The 19,113-nt window shown below is 37.5% G+C and overlaps 1 protein-coding gene across 1 annotated transcript; it reads right to left on the reverse strand.

Moving 5' to 3' along the window:
* Positions 1-523: 523 nt before the first annotated feature.
* Positions 524-2,702, reverse strand: nkx3-1 (NK3 homeobox 1). Its single transcript, XM_088624138.1, has 2 exons — positions 2,294-2,702; positions 524-1,701 (listed from the first exon to the last, which is right to left on the reverse strand). Exons 1-2 carry the CDS (start codon positions 2,583-2,585, stop codon positions 1,268-1,270), a joined length of 726 nt encoding a protein of 241 aa, XP_088480264.1. The 5' UTR covers positions 2,586-2,702; the 3' UTR covers positions 524-1,267.
* Between the last annotated feature and the right edge of the window lie 16,411 nt (positions 2,703-19,113).

Raw genomic sequence — 19,113 nt, forward strand, 5'->3', positions numbered from 1 at the left:
CTTTCCTCTTCGTCTTCTTTCTATCTATATGCACAAAATTTAACATACAGTACATACTGAATGAAACATCCTGCCCCTGACAGCCTGAACAGGTTGCAATAGTTTCTTGTGGATTGGTTTGTTCTGATATTTTCAAGCTATCGACAAAATGATAATACTATGATGTATGTAGGGGTTCTTGAGATACAAGGCACCACCACCTCACCCAGAGTAAATGATAAACCTGCAATACAGGTACCTTGATCTTTATCTTAATAACTCAAACTACAGGATTTGAAAAGGCCCCCATGTTTTTACTTGACTCCCTGTCTGTATCCAGTGTACTGGTGCCAGTTTGTGCATTTCAGCAGAATTTGAATACAGTTGCGATCATTGTTAGCCCACGAACTGAAGAGCTTGTTTCTATTGCCACAATCTCAGATTTAATCCAGCAGGAGTCTCCATCATGAGAGACACATTGAAATGTGTTGCAGGATTTCTCCACATGAAAAGCCTGACCCACATAAGTCACACAGAAAACAGCTACTGTTGGAAAGATTTTATTTGATTTAAATGTTATGTACTGAATAAATAAAAATTAATACAATTACACATCGATGTAGAATAGTTACATACTGTCTTCAGAATGAAAGGATTGACGTCAGAAGATTTAAATTAATGCAATACGACTTATATGAATGTCACTATATAATATATATTGAGCAATATTCTCAACACATATCAGAGTTGATGTGTGTTTACAGCAGTAAAACATACAAGAATCATATTGCTATACTGCATATGTACAGTAGCGTGAAGTTTAATTATGCATTTTTCTAATTATGGTTTTCTTAATAGTGCATTATGATCGTTGGTGTTGTGTACATATTAGGCATATGTGAATGTTATTACTCATTTAATTTACTGGTATTAAGCATAAAGGCTAAAGGAAAATGTGTAATTGTCATTTAAATAGAACAAAATGCAAACAGAAGTGTGCTTGGATTTAACAGAATACGTGTTAGGAGGAAAGGAGTGCTAAATTTAGTATTTCAGGGCAGAATTTGAATACTTAATTTATATGAGATTTACTTTAACGACTTCATAACCAACCTCGCCCCCCCCAAGTCCAAAAAGAGAAAAGCTATAAGCAATGAACCAATAGGTGAAAAAAGGTTTATTATAAAAAAGAAATAATATGTACATGTTTTTATTTTGTATCACATATATAATATAGAAAACAGCATAACTGAAAAAATATAAATTATTGAGGGCCCGTTTCGGGGTTTCACCACACAGCAGAGTTCCATACGTTTAGCCCATAAAGGCAGGGCTGTTGATCGTGGTAAGTCTTGTACATGGTCGCGAACAGTGACGCTCTTATCAAGTCCTCCTCCGTGCCCACGCAAGGCAGTCCAGTGGCTCTTTTAAAGGGGTCTTTGCCATATTCGGTAGCCAGCTGTTTCCGTTTGGTTTTGTATCTCCTGTTTTGAAACCAGATTTTGACCTGTGTCTCCGTGAGCCGCAGGCTGTGGGCCAGGTGCGCCCTCTCCGGGGCCGACAGGTACTTCTGGTGGCTGAATTTCTTTTCCAGCTCCAGCACCTGCAAGTGCGTGAACGCCGCCCGGGAGCGCTTCTGCTTACCGCCTGAGCTCCGACTGTCCGCGGACCGGCCGCGGCCACACTCCGGGGAACTGCCACAAGGCGGTCTTTCGTTGCGGTCTGCGGGGACAAAATCATTTGTTCAGCTGTTTTTCGGTTACAACAAATCATGCCAACAATGTTCGATTTCCTATAAGAAAGGCAACACAGATTACAGACTTTATTTTTATGAAAGGCTATATCATCCCAAGGCCATTTAAGGTTATAACTTAAGGGTAATGATAATGCATTGTTTTTTTGTTTTCATTTAGGTTATTACAACATACAGTGAAATTAATGGGATAATGACAGTCCTTAAATTGTTATTTTTTAAAAATGTCTGTCATTGATCAGGACTGACTAGATTTAACAGATGTTTCCTGTCGTTTACTAGCTACATTGTAAGAGCGCAGATTTCAGGTAGCCCAACGGACCGATATTCTAGTTTATCGATTATTTTACACCCTGGCATTCACAACAACTTTTACAATAAAAACGTCAAATTGCGCCTTTAGAAATGTAATGCAAACTGTCTAGAATGGTTCTGCGCAAATCCTTCTCCCATCACCCGAGATTTAAAACTTATTTCCCCTTCCTTCCCCACGAAGATGAATTTGTAACCCGTTTAGATCTTCCGTTCGGAAGTTTGCAGAAGACTGTGGAGTTTCCTCACCGTTTCCCACAGCCTTCAAGTCCGTCGAGGTGTTTGTGTCGTGTGAGCCAGTCTCACGAGCATGGCTGAAAGACTCCTGAATGTCTTCGTTTGTGGAATCTGCACACGCAAAAGCCCTTTCGCCAGTGGCGCACCGTGTGTCCCGACCTGCCGAGATGCTGTCGGGGCTTTTATCGCGTTCCCTCGGTTCTTTGGCACAGGCGTACCTTGGGGTGCTCAAGCGTGACTCTTCCTTAAAGGCCAAAATGTCTTGAATAAGAAACGACGTTAACGGTTTAACAGAAGCAGACATTCTGTCAGCCACGCAGCAGCTTGGTCCCACAGCAATAAACAGATTTTGTTCTATGATCAATAGGATCTTAAAACCGTTCTGCAGCTCTTTCCTTTGCGCCTCCTCGATTTATACAGGACTAATCGCAGACGTTGTCGTTCCTTCTCATTGGAAGGTGACTCATAGGGAGAATATCATTGGCTGGGCCGGAGCTAATGACAGAAACAGATCTGCTCAGTTCACACTTTTTTTTTTTACCTGATAAATCACTACGGTGTTTTTATTTCGGATAGTCTATCCTTGCGCAGTGATGACATCTACAGTACTTTTCAATTTCATATGTTAATTGAGTTTCATATGTAGAAAATATGCATTGAACCTTTATTATTATTTATAGACAATTGCTATAAAGTTTTTTAAAAGATTTTCACGGATGTTAGGTCTGTATGTAAAATATGCATAGGATATTTATGATTGTAGGCAATCGTTACGTTTTTAAAATGTTTGAACGAATTTTAGTTTTATAGTAAAAAATACACATAGGACTTTTATGATTGTTTGTGGGCAATCGTTACGTTTTTAAATATTTTAACGGATTTCAGTGTTTTATCGTGATCTTTACGCTTTTTCACTCACCGCATTTAAAAAAACGAACTGGGCATCCTCGCAGAAATTAAACCATATTAAGCTGCACTTCGCAAATAATAAAAAGAGAAATTTGCACTGATTAACAGTGAATGCGCGTAGCCGTAGCAAATGTTAGGATACGTGAAACATGAAATATTTCAAAATGACAGCATTTTTTAAAAAATTATGTAGTGAAACTGTAACATATTGTATGCACTAGACATGTTCTGCCTCACAATCAGTCGTTAAACGACTTAACGACTAATAATTCTTGCACCTGTACAGTTTGTTCATGAACAATTAAACGACACGAAGACAATTTCCCCATGTGTAATATTATTATTTCTAAATCAGGTTTCCATTGGCGCTGGCAGGTAGGCTTGGGGAAAATAAAAGTATTGTGAATACGCCTGTTAATATATGCGTTTGAAATGTTCAGATTTGACAAAAATCACCGTTTACATTAACGGGAATTTCATGCACAGGACGGATTAAATGCAGCAGAAAAGTAAAGCAATACGAAACTTTTGCTTATCAATGGCAATTAGTATTATTTGGAAAAATAATTTTATGTGAGGACTACAGTACAATACTACATTACTTGAAAAGCATCAATTTGCTTTGGTGGGAAAACTTTTTTCTTTCACTCTGTCTACAGAAATGCAATTGGTATTACCTTTGGTGCCTTGTGTTGGAGCATTTTATTCAAAATATTTCTAAACTAAAATTATGGCTTTCTACAGCTTCACTGCATAATGACAAAGGATTGAGTAGATCAGACCATGTGCCATATTTGTTCTTATTACTTCTAAAATATAATGCTATATACTGTATATAACTTGTTACAAGTCATAAGGAAATGTTAGGCTATTAAATACCTACACACAGGTACACAGATTGAAGAGTCTGTAGGACTGCAGGACCAGTGTTGGATTTATGCTTAACCACACGTTAATTGATTTCAGCTTTCTATTTTGAAAATATTTGTAAGTTTTTTAAACCGACTGAATTGGCAAATCAATTATTATCAATCCAGTTCTGACTTCCGTTTTCAGAACCACCCTCGTTTGAGCACGGTGCCTGAAATGTAAGATATTAGCCCTCTGGAGGAGGCAGAAATCGTGGGTGTGTCTGCTACTGTGTCATTCCCACCTGCGGCTGTTCTTCCTCCGCTGATCAGGAGGCAGGAGCGGTTTTCATGAGAAGCAATGGCCGATGTGGTGACGGAGTGGATGAGGAACGTTTGTGCACTGACATATTTAGAAACCGAAATCCACGAAGTAGGTTATTTTTGACATTCAGTACTGACCAAGGCAATAAGTTGAAAAAAAGTATAAACAAGCCCAATTAACCTGAACAGCCCAATTAAATCACCAATTAGCGCTGGAGATATAGAGCTCAGCTGGAATGGAATTCAGAAGACAGTGTTTCTCCAGGACTGGAGCTGGGAAGCCGTTCTGTAGACAATGGACTGTAGGCTTACTCTGTTACATTTGAAATATCATTTAATACCAAATAACAGATTGTCTCCAGTTTACATGTTGACCATAGGTTGTGTATAATTGGATGTTAATGACTGATACACCACAACCAATTTAATTTAATAAGAACAAAGACATTTTTAACAAGAGCAAAGCAGTGAACTGCAGGAAGGTGGGTAAGTCTGTTGTGTGTTTTGTCTTTGAGCATTAATTAACCTACACTTAGATGTAACTAGTAAAATAACAGTAGTTTCTGAGGTTATAAACATGAGATAAGATAACGCCTCAAGGTCCTGGTGAGGGTTTAATTCATTGTGCATCCCAGTAAACAGATTACTGAAAAACACTGGTTCCTATGGCTGATACAACATCGTTCTTTCTCGTTAGTGCCATTTTTTTTATTTATTTTTTTTAGCTGTAGTGCTCATTTCAAGTTGCATCACGATGAGCAGTTCCAGAGTTGTGATGCATTTCTGTAGCCTTAGTTTTCACTTCAAGTGGAGCTGAGGATGCTGTTATTAAAGAGTATTGATGCTCATAAAAAAACAAAATGTGCTGAAATAATTTTTGGTATGGTGCCGACTGGCAACATTCAAGTGCAAGCTTCTGTGCGGAGCAGCATATAAGGGCTATTTGATTCTGAATACTGCTACACTGTATTTGGGTCCAGTCCAGAGTCATTTCAGAACCATCCATCTATTTCATTATTTTACAAAATGCTGAAAAATGCTTTACCAAAAGATTTCCAGCATTACTATTTCAAATATATACAAACATAACCTAAAAACATATATCATTAATGTTGAGCTAGAATTACTTTCCGCAGTTATTTCTAGTACATCTTTCATAAAAGTTTATCCTCTTTTAATTTACATTGTGTGGTCTCTGGTGCAGAGTCCCCCAGTTGCTCTGAGGTCAGTGGTGTATGGTACATATATTGGGGAAGCACACAGTTTTTTTTTTCTGGTTTTGCATTCTGATATGTTTTTACAGTGTTGGTTCTGTCCTCATACACCAGATTACCCAGCTACAGCGGGAGAAGTTTCTCCAAAATTCAAAAAATGTCAAGAGACATTTCAGTAAGGGTTTCATATGGTTTTGCAGATCATTCAAGAATTTCACTTTGTGGGGGGGAAAAAAGGCAATGGAACAACAATAATAATATAGAAACATAGGCATGGATGTTTTTTGGAGGGTGAGCCAGTGGACTCCAGACCAGAGGGTTGTGAGTTCAAATCCAGCTGATGCTATGCCTCCTAGCAAGGTATTTAAAGCAAACCCACCTGGTTTAATCTGAACCATCATTTGAGAAAATATGGTGATTGTAACCTCTTCCAGCTGCTTTGCTTAAAGGCATCAGATATATTAATTCATAAAGATCTTTACCACTTAATGATGTGACCTACAGCTTTGTGTCGTCGACAGAAGGCCTCTGAAAACAGTTGAAACTGGCTCGGAGAAGGAAACTGTGGAGTGTTAATGTCACCCCATCTGTTATACATCCCTCATAAATAGCTCAGCTATCATCATCATCACAAAGTAAAAATGTACAACTCAGTCAAAGTAAGACTCAGAATGTGTCAGATTGGGATTTCTTGTTTTTACTAGCCTGATATTGTATCTGTGGCATTATTTGTGTAGCATAGTTGTTGTTTTCTTTTACAGGGCGGAGAATGAAGAATTTTTCTGGGTCAGGGTTAAAGTGAGTAGTTTATTTGTTTTTCAAGATGTTTCTAAATATTTCCAAACTACTAACAATGTCTGGTTCGAACCTGAACCAGTTTAATTATCATCATCATCATCATCATCATCATAATCTTATGGCATTGCTATTTCATTTTTTATCTGTTTGGGTATTTCTTGATGATGTATTAACCACAAGTCCTGTCTATGTATCTGGTTATGGTACCTTAATAAATACAGAGTCATACCCTTTAGGTCACCCAGGAAGTTTTGTTTCACAGAACAGTCCTATGTGTCATGCAATTATTTTTTTTTTAATCAAGTGATTTGCTGTTTTCTGTACAAGATACCACCCAACACCAACATTGAATATTAACAAAATCAGTGTAGATGCTTCTTAGTGCAGTGTGTATCGCTCTAAAAATTAACTTATTCTGAATGCCATGTAAGTAAAAAGAACTGATATTTTTGGATGAAGAAAAAGGAATTATGCAACCCTCCTCCCTCCTACCCTGTGTGTTCAGTAGGAATGAATGAAATGTATTCAATGCTGGCTTGTACAGGACAGTTGTAAGATAAGACTATCTCCCAGATAACAACTCAACACAGCTCTGGATACAGCTCCTGGGACTCTTATCTGCTTGGCTGGTAAACAGCTGTGAAAGATTTATTGTGCAACGGGATAGCTGTAGTATTTTCAGATGTGCCCTGAGTGTCAGAGCACCCTCACCCTGGGTTCTGGGGAGTGAATTAAGTTCCTGTTGAGCAGGGCCCAGAGAGTCTTGCAGTGGTGGAGCTGTCTGGGTGGCCCAGTGGGAGTTTCTTCAGCAATGTGGCCAAATCATTAGCTGTGGTACTTCACCTGACGCGCACATTCTGCTCCATTTGTTTGTTTGCTGGCCCGCTGTACTGGACTGACCTCTTTAGGTTTAGGTAGGGAAAGGTCTGGAGCTTCCTCGTCTCCAGTCCCCCTTTACAATAACAGAAGCCCCCAGAAGTTTAAACAGGCAGCACAGACAAAAAGTCTGACCGCTTGGGCTGTGCTTCACTCTTCCTGAACTGCTGCCTCTCTTGTCACTGCTGACCTGGCCCAGTGATGTCTGGGATGTCTGTTTTTTTTTTGCTTTGCTTTTTCTGTTGATTTCTTGCAATTTTAAGAAATTAACAGCTGCAAAAAAAAAAGACCATACACAGGCGCTGAGATGCCTAATTAAATCCAAGCACATGTATCTTCCCAGGTCGTTAGAATAAAATGGCACTTCATCATATGGAGGGTCAGAAGGTCGTGAGAGCAGTTATCATGATCAATATGGAAATTCTTTACCTGCTGTTGCTATACAGGACAGGTGGAGAGCAAGCTACTGTCTAATGTTTGCTTCTGATTTTTATACTTCAAATTAAGTATCTGCACTGCTCGGACTTTCCTATCACAGCCAGCCAGCCAGCCACATGGTCCTGGGGCCTTTGTAAATGCTCCTACACACTTTATAGTATGTGCGAGTGTGCTGCTTCATTTAATTGGGTGTTGTGTCAGGTTGTTATTTTGCTTCCTCATTGGATAGACAATTAACAAAATGAAAGACTCTTGACCAATCTAAAAATGTTAGAAACCATAATCCATTTCTTGCATATCAGTGTCATGTTGATAATAGCATATATGCGAGTGTGTTCTTAAATGTGTACTTCCTATGTAAAGTCTCTTGCTGATGTCAGTCTTAACTAATGCGCAGTGGTACAGTATTGATTTGGAAGTTCAACCAGCTATGTCATCCTGAGGCCTTGTTAACGTAACACAAGGAACGTGATGGGAAGAACACTGGTTGTGTCACACAAGTCTTGTGTCCCTGTGGAATATGTATTTGGCCTTTTTTTTGTTATTGTAGCTAACGCAGTTGCCCTGATATCCAGTGACCTAGCCTAATCCACCACCAGATGTGGGACAGTGAGGTTTCTGACCTCTTAGTCCAGGAAACCATATGTCTTGAACTGGCTTGCTCTGTGTTTTACTAACTGTGTAGTGCCAGTCCAATGGAGACCCCTCAATCGATCATTTCTGGGGTTCCATTTCGATCTCAATTGCTGCTGCAGTGCTCTTTCTCAGGCCTGTAATGAGAGGTGTATATATTTACAGGAGTTTTTAGTGGTTAGAATTCTTTTAAACATTTACTTTAAAACCAGAGTGAAAATTACAATGGTTTTACTTAAGTAAAAGGCAAAGCTATGAATTCAGAGAAAGGTGATTGAATATTGTTGGACCTGTTTTTCATGGACATCTGGTGATTTTCCTAACAGATTCCAATTTTCAACATCTGTTTGGATTCTTGACACTAAGGGTTTTATACTTCTTTTTCTGAAGTCACTTGTATTGTTCTTTGGTGATGCAGTGCACAGCATGATAAAAATCTGTAGTGTGTAGGATGAGCTTTATTTAGTATTTCAGTTATGCTCTATTTATGTTAATAGACACAACTTGATGAAAGTCAAAGGACTGAAATGTCGGGTAAAGAACAATTTTGGGATCAGGAGATGACTGATCTGAAATGGGCACAGGGCATACTCCGCATGTCTGACAAAGTTAACAATTAAAATGAACACATACACGCAACTGGGAGAAATACCTCAATGCAAATCAAATGCAGGATTGTTCGTCTTCCACCAAAGGATAACATTTTGTCTTGTCTGCAGAATTGCGACGGTGCGTTCATTTAAGAGTCTCCAAGTAAAACTTTTCATTTCCTTGAACTTGCCTTGTACAGGCGTGTGTTAACATGGGACTGACATCACGTTAAAGGAAGGAATGGCGTTGGATAGTCACGATGGTGCAATACCGCCCTCTTGTGGCTCAGACACTGCAGACCAATGTTTCTCGAAAAGCTTTTGCGTTGGTCGAATATTGGGAACATTACGATTCTGTAAGTGTTCGTGAACACTTTGTTCAACCTGTTCTCGTCATATGTATTTACATATTTTTCTTGTTTTGCACTGTGAATTGTTTGCTTATTTAATTATTTGTCCTTAGTTATCCTTACTGCTATTTAAAATCCAAGGCGATTGAAGCACCATCTAGTGAAGGTTGGTGCTTTTGCGGTCAAGTCAAAATGGCCATTTGCAGTACCAATTCATATTAGGTATGCGATTCTCACGAACACATAAAACATAACATAACTTAGCATCGAAGGAGCTATTAATTAAAAATTTCTGAATGACAAATATCTTTTTAATGAAGTGCACACAATCACTAAATGTTTTCTTCATCTGTTACGGTTTGCATGAGCTGCGTACCGAGGGGTGGCTCTTGTTCTGTACAATATTATGTGTATCCACCAGAGGGCGACAAACACGTTTTCCTTTTTTGTTGCGAATAACGTGATCTTTAAAGCCTTCGTCGTACATTGCTGGGTATGGTACAAAAGGAACTCCTCTCATTTCTTCCAGGTGTTACTCAAGTTCGAGGCTCCAAGAGTTTCAGTATCAATATCAACGTTTGCCTTTTCTTACATTTTCTTTGAATAAGTTTGTGAAAACAGAAACAGAGAGGGCGTCATAGATTAGTCTTCAATATTTATTGAACCGATCAGGATAATCAAGGTGTATTTCTGATATTTAGTATTTTTAAGAAAACTCGGGTATTATGTTACATTTTCTAAAGTAAACATAAGTCGGTCAAGGAATATGCGTTAAACCAATCAGAATCAACTGAAACGCTGAAACGTCCTGTATAAGTGGTATATTGAATGTCAAGTAGTCTCGCAGATCTTGTATCATGTAAAGTCTTTGATGGTGTTCTTAAAAATCACGGAAGTGCAATAAATCTCTTGTAACCTGATCATAGAAAATTCTCACTGGTCCTCTAACATCTGTGCTTGAATGGTGGTATCTACAGCTATTGTATTTGTATTTAAAACTCGTGGGAGTCGGTTTAACTCCATCTTCACTTTTCCTGAAAAGGTGCATTAAGACCAAGGGAAAGGGGTGTAGAGATCAGAATTTGTGAGGTTCAAGAAGTCTTGAGAAGCTGTGTGGTGGAAACCTTGAGTGCTGAAAAGATGAATGACACCTTAGGGAGTGTATTTCCTCTTCTAATTTATACAATTTATTAAAATAATCCGTATCTATTTATCTGACTCTTCATATTCCTTTCTCAACCTCTTAATTATGACCTGCTGTAAGATAAGAAATATGTTCCTAAACAGTGTCACCTACACGTTTTTTAGTCATAAACAATTCTTTCACACACTCATTGATTATTGAGTGAACATACAATGAGTATCTTGCTGTTAAATAATGCAAAGACATAGGAGTAGTACTTTATGTCATAGAACAACATAGAACAACCACACTTTGAAGGTCTACTCCTCATTCACTGGTCCTGAAGGTTTCAAATGAAAGGTTTATCACTCTGTCTTGGAAGAGGGGATTTTTTTGGCTTTTTTTTAAACAAAGTGGTTTCAGAAATGAATTTTGCTGTTTGCTTAATGTTGTTGCTATATCTTAAAATATACCCATAAGTACCCTTTCTGAGGGCTGAAGGAAGGAAAATGTGTTCATTTCAGTTTTGTTTGCCGAGCTATATTTTATGTTGAATAACTGTATAATAAACCTTTCATAAACACACACAAAGTCATGTGAAGAAAAGTTCAACAGCATAAAAACGACTATGCAGTGTTTAAGTTACAGAAAAATGCTGTTTTCCCAGAATGCCACTGAGCTATAATTCATTCTTGCCGAAAGGACAAGGGCTTGTTTATAGACGGCAGACAGAGTGCTCAACCATCTCCCAGCTGAGTGATGCTCTTTAACTGCAGACAGATGTGAACGTCTTAAAATGGTGTGACCGGCATAAAGGCTCTTGATTTTGATCTGTATGAATATCCTACTAAATCTGTGTAAAAAACATATAAGAGGACCTTTCTTAAGTGAGCCTGCAGCAGTCTGAGGGGGCTTTAAAGAGACGAAGTGAGAAATAAACTCAAAGTATATAATCCAGTATCAGTCAGGTTGTCGTCTGTCTTTCATCTGTCTTTTAACCCCGGCATATTTATGCATAAAACTGTACATCAAGATAAGAGAACATGCATTGACTATAATTTTTGCAGATCTCTGTCAACTTCTTCTCTCATGAGTTCAATTGATATCACTTTTGTTTTAGTGCATGAGGTGTAAAATGTCTTCTTTTGCTTATTGTATCTCAGACATCATTTAAATGATCCCTTTTCTGGAGAAAATTTGATTTTTCAGCAGGTACAGGACATGTGAAAGGCAGTACATGACCTAAACAAATACAAAAGGTCAGAAATCCAGAGCTTTAATTCACTTTTTTATTTTGATTTTGATTTAATGTAGGAGAAAAGCGTAAAATGTTGTATAGTCTCTCTTTCCTGACACGCACAGCTTACCGCTAAAGGTCTTTGAATGAACCAAAGCTCCTGAATCAAAAGAAATGATCTTTAATTTGAAAAGATGAGTCTACAAAATATTGAGTAAAAAAGCTGCTCTCGTGTGTAAATCCACAACCCTCGCCGTTATACAAATGAAAATACAGCATTGATATCTCACAGATAACTACTTCTTAGGAGCATTTTCAGTAAATTGGGCTATTCGGAAGGTTGATCTGACCAGATATGTTTTGGAACCAACTTGCAATATTTTCACAATAAATAATCAAAAAAGAGAGAAGGTATTTTCAATAGACTTTCCTCAGAAAACATGTTCCAATGAATATTGAAGTGACATTCACAAATGAAAATGACATTTTCAATACTGTGGAGCTGAGAGTTAATTTGTACAAAAAAACAGGTCATTTCACATGCCAGGCTCTACTACAGTTACCACAATTAATATCTAATAAAATATCCGAAGTGTCAAGTGTCAGTTTAGTGAGAACATGAAAAAATGTTACGGTTTGGGAATCGTTACATTATGGTCAAAGAATGTCCCATCCATACATACAGTATAGTTGATATGACACCGGTGTATGGGTGGGAAAAAAGGCAGGTTATGAGGGTATATAGTTTTTGGAACAGTGGATTGGCAAAAAGATCATTGATAGCTAAATCCACTGTGTAAAAATACGTATAGTTCAAAAGGTCTGCTCTTAATTCAGTATGAATACACATCACACTGTTGCTCAGAATAACTGATTTTTTTTTTCCATTTCTGAAAGTGTCCCAAAGCCTAGTTTTACCTCTCGGAAGAACTAGAATTGCTTTAGTGTTTACAGAAACATCATTGAAAAATACCCTCGAGATTTTAAATGACTTAACTTATTGTCTTACAAAGAAAACATAAACTCTGACTTAATTCCCAGGTGAAAGATTCAGGCGGTAAAGATGAATAGCTGATAATCTTCCAAATGTCAAACACAGAATTATATAAGATGTCATCTCACAAGTCAGAGAATGTCTTTCTAGGCAAAACTCCTTGCTGTTGGTTGAACACAAAGAGAGCGCTTTTACACAGTACTGAAACAGACTCCAAAGCTATAGCTTTAGGGAACTTCTGACAGGTTTCTGAGCACGAATGAACGACAGGTCATGGTACATCTGATGTTTCCCTGTTTCGCGTACTTGTTTTGGCAGAAGTGAAGGATCATTGCAGATCTTTTTCTTTAAAGAGAATTGTCAGAGTATGTTTTTCACAGAAAAGTTGGGTATCTATATAATTTAAGGCGAGATTTCATAGTGCAGGTGAGTCTTTTAAGAGCTCTGCCACTGTCATCAGTATTATGGGAAAATATATGGATTGCATTTTACTATTATATATTTTTGTGATGTATATTTGAAATAAAAAGTAGTAATGTGTAGATTTAGATAAAGCTAGCAATCTGAATGGTATAAACAATCCTATTCAATAGTTTATTGGAAGCATTCAATATTTACAGCCAATCCGCTTTATATTGAGTTTGAATTTATATTGAATGAACTAGATATTCACTTTAATGTAACTGCTATAATTGCATCTATAACTATACTTTAGCAGAATAATGTTTAGAATGTATTCAAATATGATGGCATTCCTAAAATGTTTGCTGTTTGCTGTTTGCTGTTTGCTGAATTAACACCCGGTTTCTCCTTATAAAAAAGCAATACGTCAACATTTAAATGTTTTAACTTATTTTCTAACCTTATGTGTCTGTATTTTCGTCTGGGGAACAAATCTGCGAGAACATTCATGCAAAGTCTACGTTTTTAAATATAAAGCCCAGAGTGTTACATTAGCTGTGTGGAAGTAAAGTAAGATAGTGTCTTTATAATCAAGCTGGAGCTACAGCTGTGGTCCTGGATGCCAACAGTCCTGCAGGTTTCTCTATGTAGCCTGAAATAGTTAATAATACAGAGTTATGGAAATTAATTCCTCCCAATTAAGCAGTCACTTGGTCCAATTAAGTCTTTCAGGGCTCAGTTGAAACAGAAACCAGAAAAGACTTACTTTACAGGAATGATTGAAGGAACCATAAGACCTACTGTAAGAGTTTGGTGTTAGGTCTGTGTGCCAACCATCTGATAACAGCAAATACTGTACTCTTGTTCTTTTCCCAGAAATTAAAAGTAGATCGTGTTTACCATCAGTAGTCATTGTTTATTCCAAACTTATATTTAAGGTTAATCATTGTTTTTCTAAACCGTCATATATTGATAGGACACTGGGAATTATTAAACTTTTTTTTTTTATTTGTAACTGATCCTCTGTAAAATATTTTGGATTACTTTTATCATACCTCTTTGTGCCTTCTGAAGCTCATGTGCATTTAATTAATCATTATGATATGGGTTTTATCTTTCGTATTTTCTCTACCAAACTCTCATTGTGTCTAGACTACACCATATACAGTGTGTGTATATATATATATTGGATGATGCCAGTGTGGGCCGTCTTTCCACGCTTCTGTAACAGCAGTTGGCGTCTGTTGGTAATTGCTAGTGTAACAGTTCTTTGAGTTTCTGCCCTTGCCTCTCCTGCCCTGCCAGTTCGTCCCTCACTACCTGAGTGCGAACCCGGGTCTCCGGCCTCACGCAACAGGGAACTTAACGGCTGAGCTAAAGGAGACCTCCCTCACCCCGGGCGGCTGAGATCCCTGTTGTACGCAGGGGCGTATTCGTTATACAATACACACCCATTGAGAGGCTTGGAAAAGCCCTCACAAAGCTGGTTCCTTTCAGGGTTCACCTCAGTCTTGTATTACAGTAGTTTGTGCCAGTGTGACTCAGTGTGTTGCACAGCGGTGACATGGCATGTTACAGCGATCTTGCGCGAGAGAGCTTGCCAGCCTGATGGCTTTATCTGATCTCCTCAAGTGGCTGGGTCTCCACTGTGTCTGCTCCTAGAGCTGCTCGGAGAAATGCCATCCCCTTATCTCCTGATCCTGTTGTGGTTCCCCCTGTGGACATCTCTGCTGGTCACAGGCTTTGTCCTGGCTTACATCAGAAGAAGGCAACAGCAACTGGTGAGCCCATTTTTCACCAGCAGAAAGTGAGAGACACACCTAAGTAGCTGACCTCCTGCACCCATATTACCTATATAATGAGTGTGTTTGATGTGTTCAAATAAGTTTCTCCAATAATTGTACACATCTTTATTTATCATGTATAAACATGGACAGTACATCTATTTTTAATTGTCCACACATTTTGTTTTCTGTAAGTATTTAATAATGTGACTGGATTTCTAGGTTTAACTGGTCAATAGGATCATTAATGTTGTTAATTAAAAAATAATTAAGTAATTCCATCTGGACCAGTGTCCATTCATATTTTACCCTTAGTAGTGTCAACTCCATAATGGTGAAACAGTGCTTCCAGCTCCTGCAAGTCTTTAATTAGGGCTTAAGCCTAATGTTTTAATCACTCTCAAAGCCTAAAAACTCTTTCTATAAGTGGCAGACGGTTTGAGTAGAAAGTTCTCTGTACTTAATAATAAAGGAAATGTGCATGGAGCACTTAATGTTCATCCCTAATATACACACCTTTTAAATCTTTAATTCCTTAAGGGCCGAAGGAGTGTGTTATCGCTACACATTGGCTAAGGAAACCAGATTTCTTCTTACATAACTGAAATTAAGTTTTTACTTCATTTCACCGTTATTGTGGTGGATTAATTAATTATTTAAAAATTAAGAATGGATTTATATGAAATCAATTCAAATGCTTTTTCAAAGTACGTCAAAGTTATATATTAGACTGATCGATGTGCTCCAGTTCGATTTAATAAAATGTAAACGTGTTTTTGATTCCCTTTAACGTAAAATCTTAGAGACCCCTTCAAAGACTTACGCTGTTCAGTAAAACTACCACTTACCGACCATCAAAGGAACACTATCTGGTTTCTCTTTTACATATTTTGCCAAATAACGTTTAATTCCCTTAAGAATTTGCCGATCTACAATTTTTTTTAATACTGAAATATCGAAAACGGTTATCTTACAACCATTTGCCTATTTTAAATCGGTGCATTTCGCGTGAAAGGCTTCAGAAAGTGTTAACGTGAGGTATGAGCATCGCCATATTGAAAATATCGTTCCGATTTAATTTGTTTTAAAATAAAAAAGTTAAATAAAGCGATTGCTTCACGATACAGTAAATTTAGAAGTATTTTTTTTATAAAAAACATTTGTAAAGGGAAATAAGACGCTGGAATGTAATCATTGATTTCAGTTTTAGTAAAAACATAAAAAAATAGATTTTCTTAAATATAAATTGGAATGTTACATCCAGGCTACCGGTGTTTAAATGAAATCGGCAAGGTTTGATTTTTATTTTAACCCTGAATAAATTGATCACTGCAGGTTTTTTATTTTCAAGTAACATCCCTCGTAATAAACGTGTGATTATGCGTGTATAAAGACGCTGGTCATGCAGTCTCAAAGGGTTTGTTGTAAATGAAACAATAGGTCTGGTTGCAGGGTTCAGAGTAGTGTTTTTTGCGACTGTTCTTCATTTGCTATTTGCCAAGGCTGAACTTTTTTTTTTTAAATACGGTACAGTATCCCTTTTTGTAACAAACTCTAAAATTTGCCCTACAAATTCGTATTGAGCAAAAACCGTTCGTTTACATCGGTGATCTTTTCTGGCCTTTTTGAGCGACCGAGCCTGAAGTCTGTCGATAGAGAGGAGATGGACGGAGCTGGAGTTTCCTGGCTTGACCGAGAGGGACAAGACGGAGCCGAGCCAGGTAGTCGCCAGCGATGTTTATCTCCACGCACAGGTTCTTGGTGTGAGAGGACACTCCGGGCTAATGCTGTTCTGAGTGACAGTGGGCTCCCGTTAATAACACTGAATAAATCCCAGTGGCGGGATGGCCAATGCTTTAATAGTAATTAAAAAAAAACATGAAACACCCTAATCTACGTGAATATCAAGTGGATGTTTTCAAAATTGATCCTTCTAAAAATGTATCCAAAAACGACCGCCTTCCAATTAGTTTGGTCATTACAAACAAAAGGTAGATTACGAATTTAGACTATAACAATGGGACTAACATAATTAAGATAAATCCAGTAGTTTTTTTTAACTGGCGATTATCATTCTCAAATATTTCAGTCTTCGTAGCCTATTTTGTAATTAATGTTTAATATACGCATAAGCCTATTCATAAGTCCCCCCCCCCCCCATTCGATTTTAAATACAAAAATAACTGATATAACATACGCCCAGTTTATAAAAGAATGGACCAGCAAAATAATTTGTGATTTTACGAAAACACGGGGAAGCAACGAAGACTGATTAAACAAATAATTTTAAAAAGTATAAAAGATGATAAAACAATACTGATTTGTTTAAAACACCCGTTCTGTAGGTAATTCGTGAGTGTGTTGCTTAATATTTGAATCTCCTTTGTGGTCAGAGGTTCTTTGATTTCAGGTATTACTTTCTGTGACATGAACTGTAAAACGACCGCTTGAGCACCCAGAAAAATAACTTTTGTGTAGATATATTTGTAATTTAGAAACAAATATTTGATCATTAGAATAAACCAATTCGATTAAATGCATGTGGTTGTAGTTTATTCTTTTGTAATATCCTTTAGGTTACAGTCACACTGAAGCTCTTTCTACCACAAGCACGATTCTTCGATTAGAACCTAAAATCTCTGAAGAACCAGGCAGATTTTTACACCTGTTCGTTTTGTTTTACATCACTCTTTTAATAATAATAATTATTAATAATACTAATTGCTTACACTTATATGCGCTTTGAGTGGAGTGTCCAGAAAAGCGCTTTTACAGGTAATGGCGACTCCCCTCCACCACCACCAATGTGCAGCCCCACCTGGATGATGCGACGGCAGCCATAGTGCGCCAGAACGCTCACCACACATCAGCTATCAGTGGGGAGGAGAGCAGAGTAATGAAGCCAATTCATAGAGGGGAAATTGGCCAGGACGCGGGGGTTACACCCCTACTCTTTACGAGAAACGCCCTGGGATTTTTAATGACCACAGGGAGTCAGGACCTCGGTTTTACGTCTCATCCGAAGGTCGGATGAGATTTTTTTAGAGATTCAAATGGATTTATGTCAGTATGAAATTTACGGGATTTATGATAATCTCCTCCCTTATTATTAAAATGCTCTGACGTTTTGTAAGCGTAACATTTGCTTATAACACATACGATACATCCAATGATACACTACATGTTATCTTATATTGCATATTACTGTTGTGGCTTCATGACTTCCATTAACTTCTCTGATTACTGCGATGCTAATGTGTGGTACAGTTGTGCGCACAGTGTGAGGTCTTGAGAATCCTGGGTGAGATTCGGGTGAATTACTGTATTTTACCCGCCTAGCGCGTCAACACTGCCCAGGTGTAGTGGCTTGGCTCTGTCAACCAATAGTACCCGTCTGAGCAATGATGGACACACAAATTAATACAATTAAAGGTGTTCGTATTTTCTGCTCACAAAATTATCTTAAAGTCATTACCGATGTCTTCATAGTAGGCCTGCCAAATAATGCTTGCTCATTCATTAAATATTACATTTAATATTTAATGCTATAAAAGTTGGTTTAAGAAAATTATCAAGAAATGTTTTTTTTTATTCTGGGTGTCATCGCGAATTCATTGTAAGAGAGAAATTCATCGCATCCGAAAAAGCGATAAACTCCTCAATGAGAAAAGAAAACCAATTTTGCGTTCAGCTCTTCATTCAGGAGTATCGCTGGCAGAACCATAAATTCATTCTCCTTTTTTTTCTGTTGACCTGTTTGTCATTTATTAATTTAAATCGATGAATCCGATTATTATAAAGCTTTTTCGTTTACGTTTTTCATTGAGAAGAATATTGCGATATGTCCTTCAGTTTAAACGAACAGATTCCAACGGCCTGCGTTCTATCATTCCCAACTGATGTAACCAAAATGGTGGAATTAACACTAATTTGCTTGCATTTACTATATATACTCAGATTATCGCATAGTGTATAATCTCTTAAATTAAATTTACGTATTTATGTGAGTGAAAACGATCATATTGAAATTGTTTTCACTTTTTGTAAAGACTTTACAGCGAGAACGACGTGTTGTTGTTTGCGATTATTGTTATGTGTATCTTAATTAAGGAGGATTTAAAATTCTGTCCCATCTAAATTATTTACAGGTGCTGTAACGGCGATGGCGAGTGGACCTTCATAGTGTGCTCAGAATTAACCAATCAATTTTCAATCAATATATGACAACCACAGGTATTAAAGATTTGAAAACCTAAATATGACTTTTCGATATTTATGTTGAACCTATACTTTATTATATTCTGTATTATTT

This window comes from Lepisosteus platostomus, chromosome 3, assembly GCF_059453375.1.
Source record: "Lepisosteus platostomus isolate fLepPlt1 chromosome 3, fLepPlt1.hap1, whole genome shotgun sequence".
NCBI lineage: Eukaryota > Metazoa > Chordata > Actinopteri > Semionotiformes > Lepisosteidae > Lepisosteus > Lepisosteus platostomus.

Excerpts from the sequence above, each read along its gene's own strand:
- nkx3-1 (XM_088624138.1), bottom strand. The coding sequence starts at position 2,585 with ATGTCTGCTTCTGTTAAACCGTTAACGTCGTTTCTTATTCAAGACATT. Across the intron at positions 1,702-2,293 it reads CTTGAAGGCTGTGGGAAACG|ACCGCAACGAAAGACCGCCT; the intron begins GTGAGGAAACTC and ends TTGTCCCCGCAG.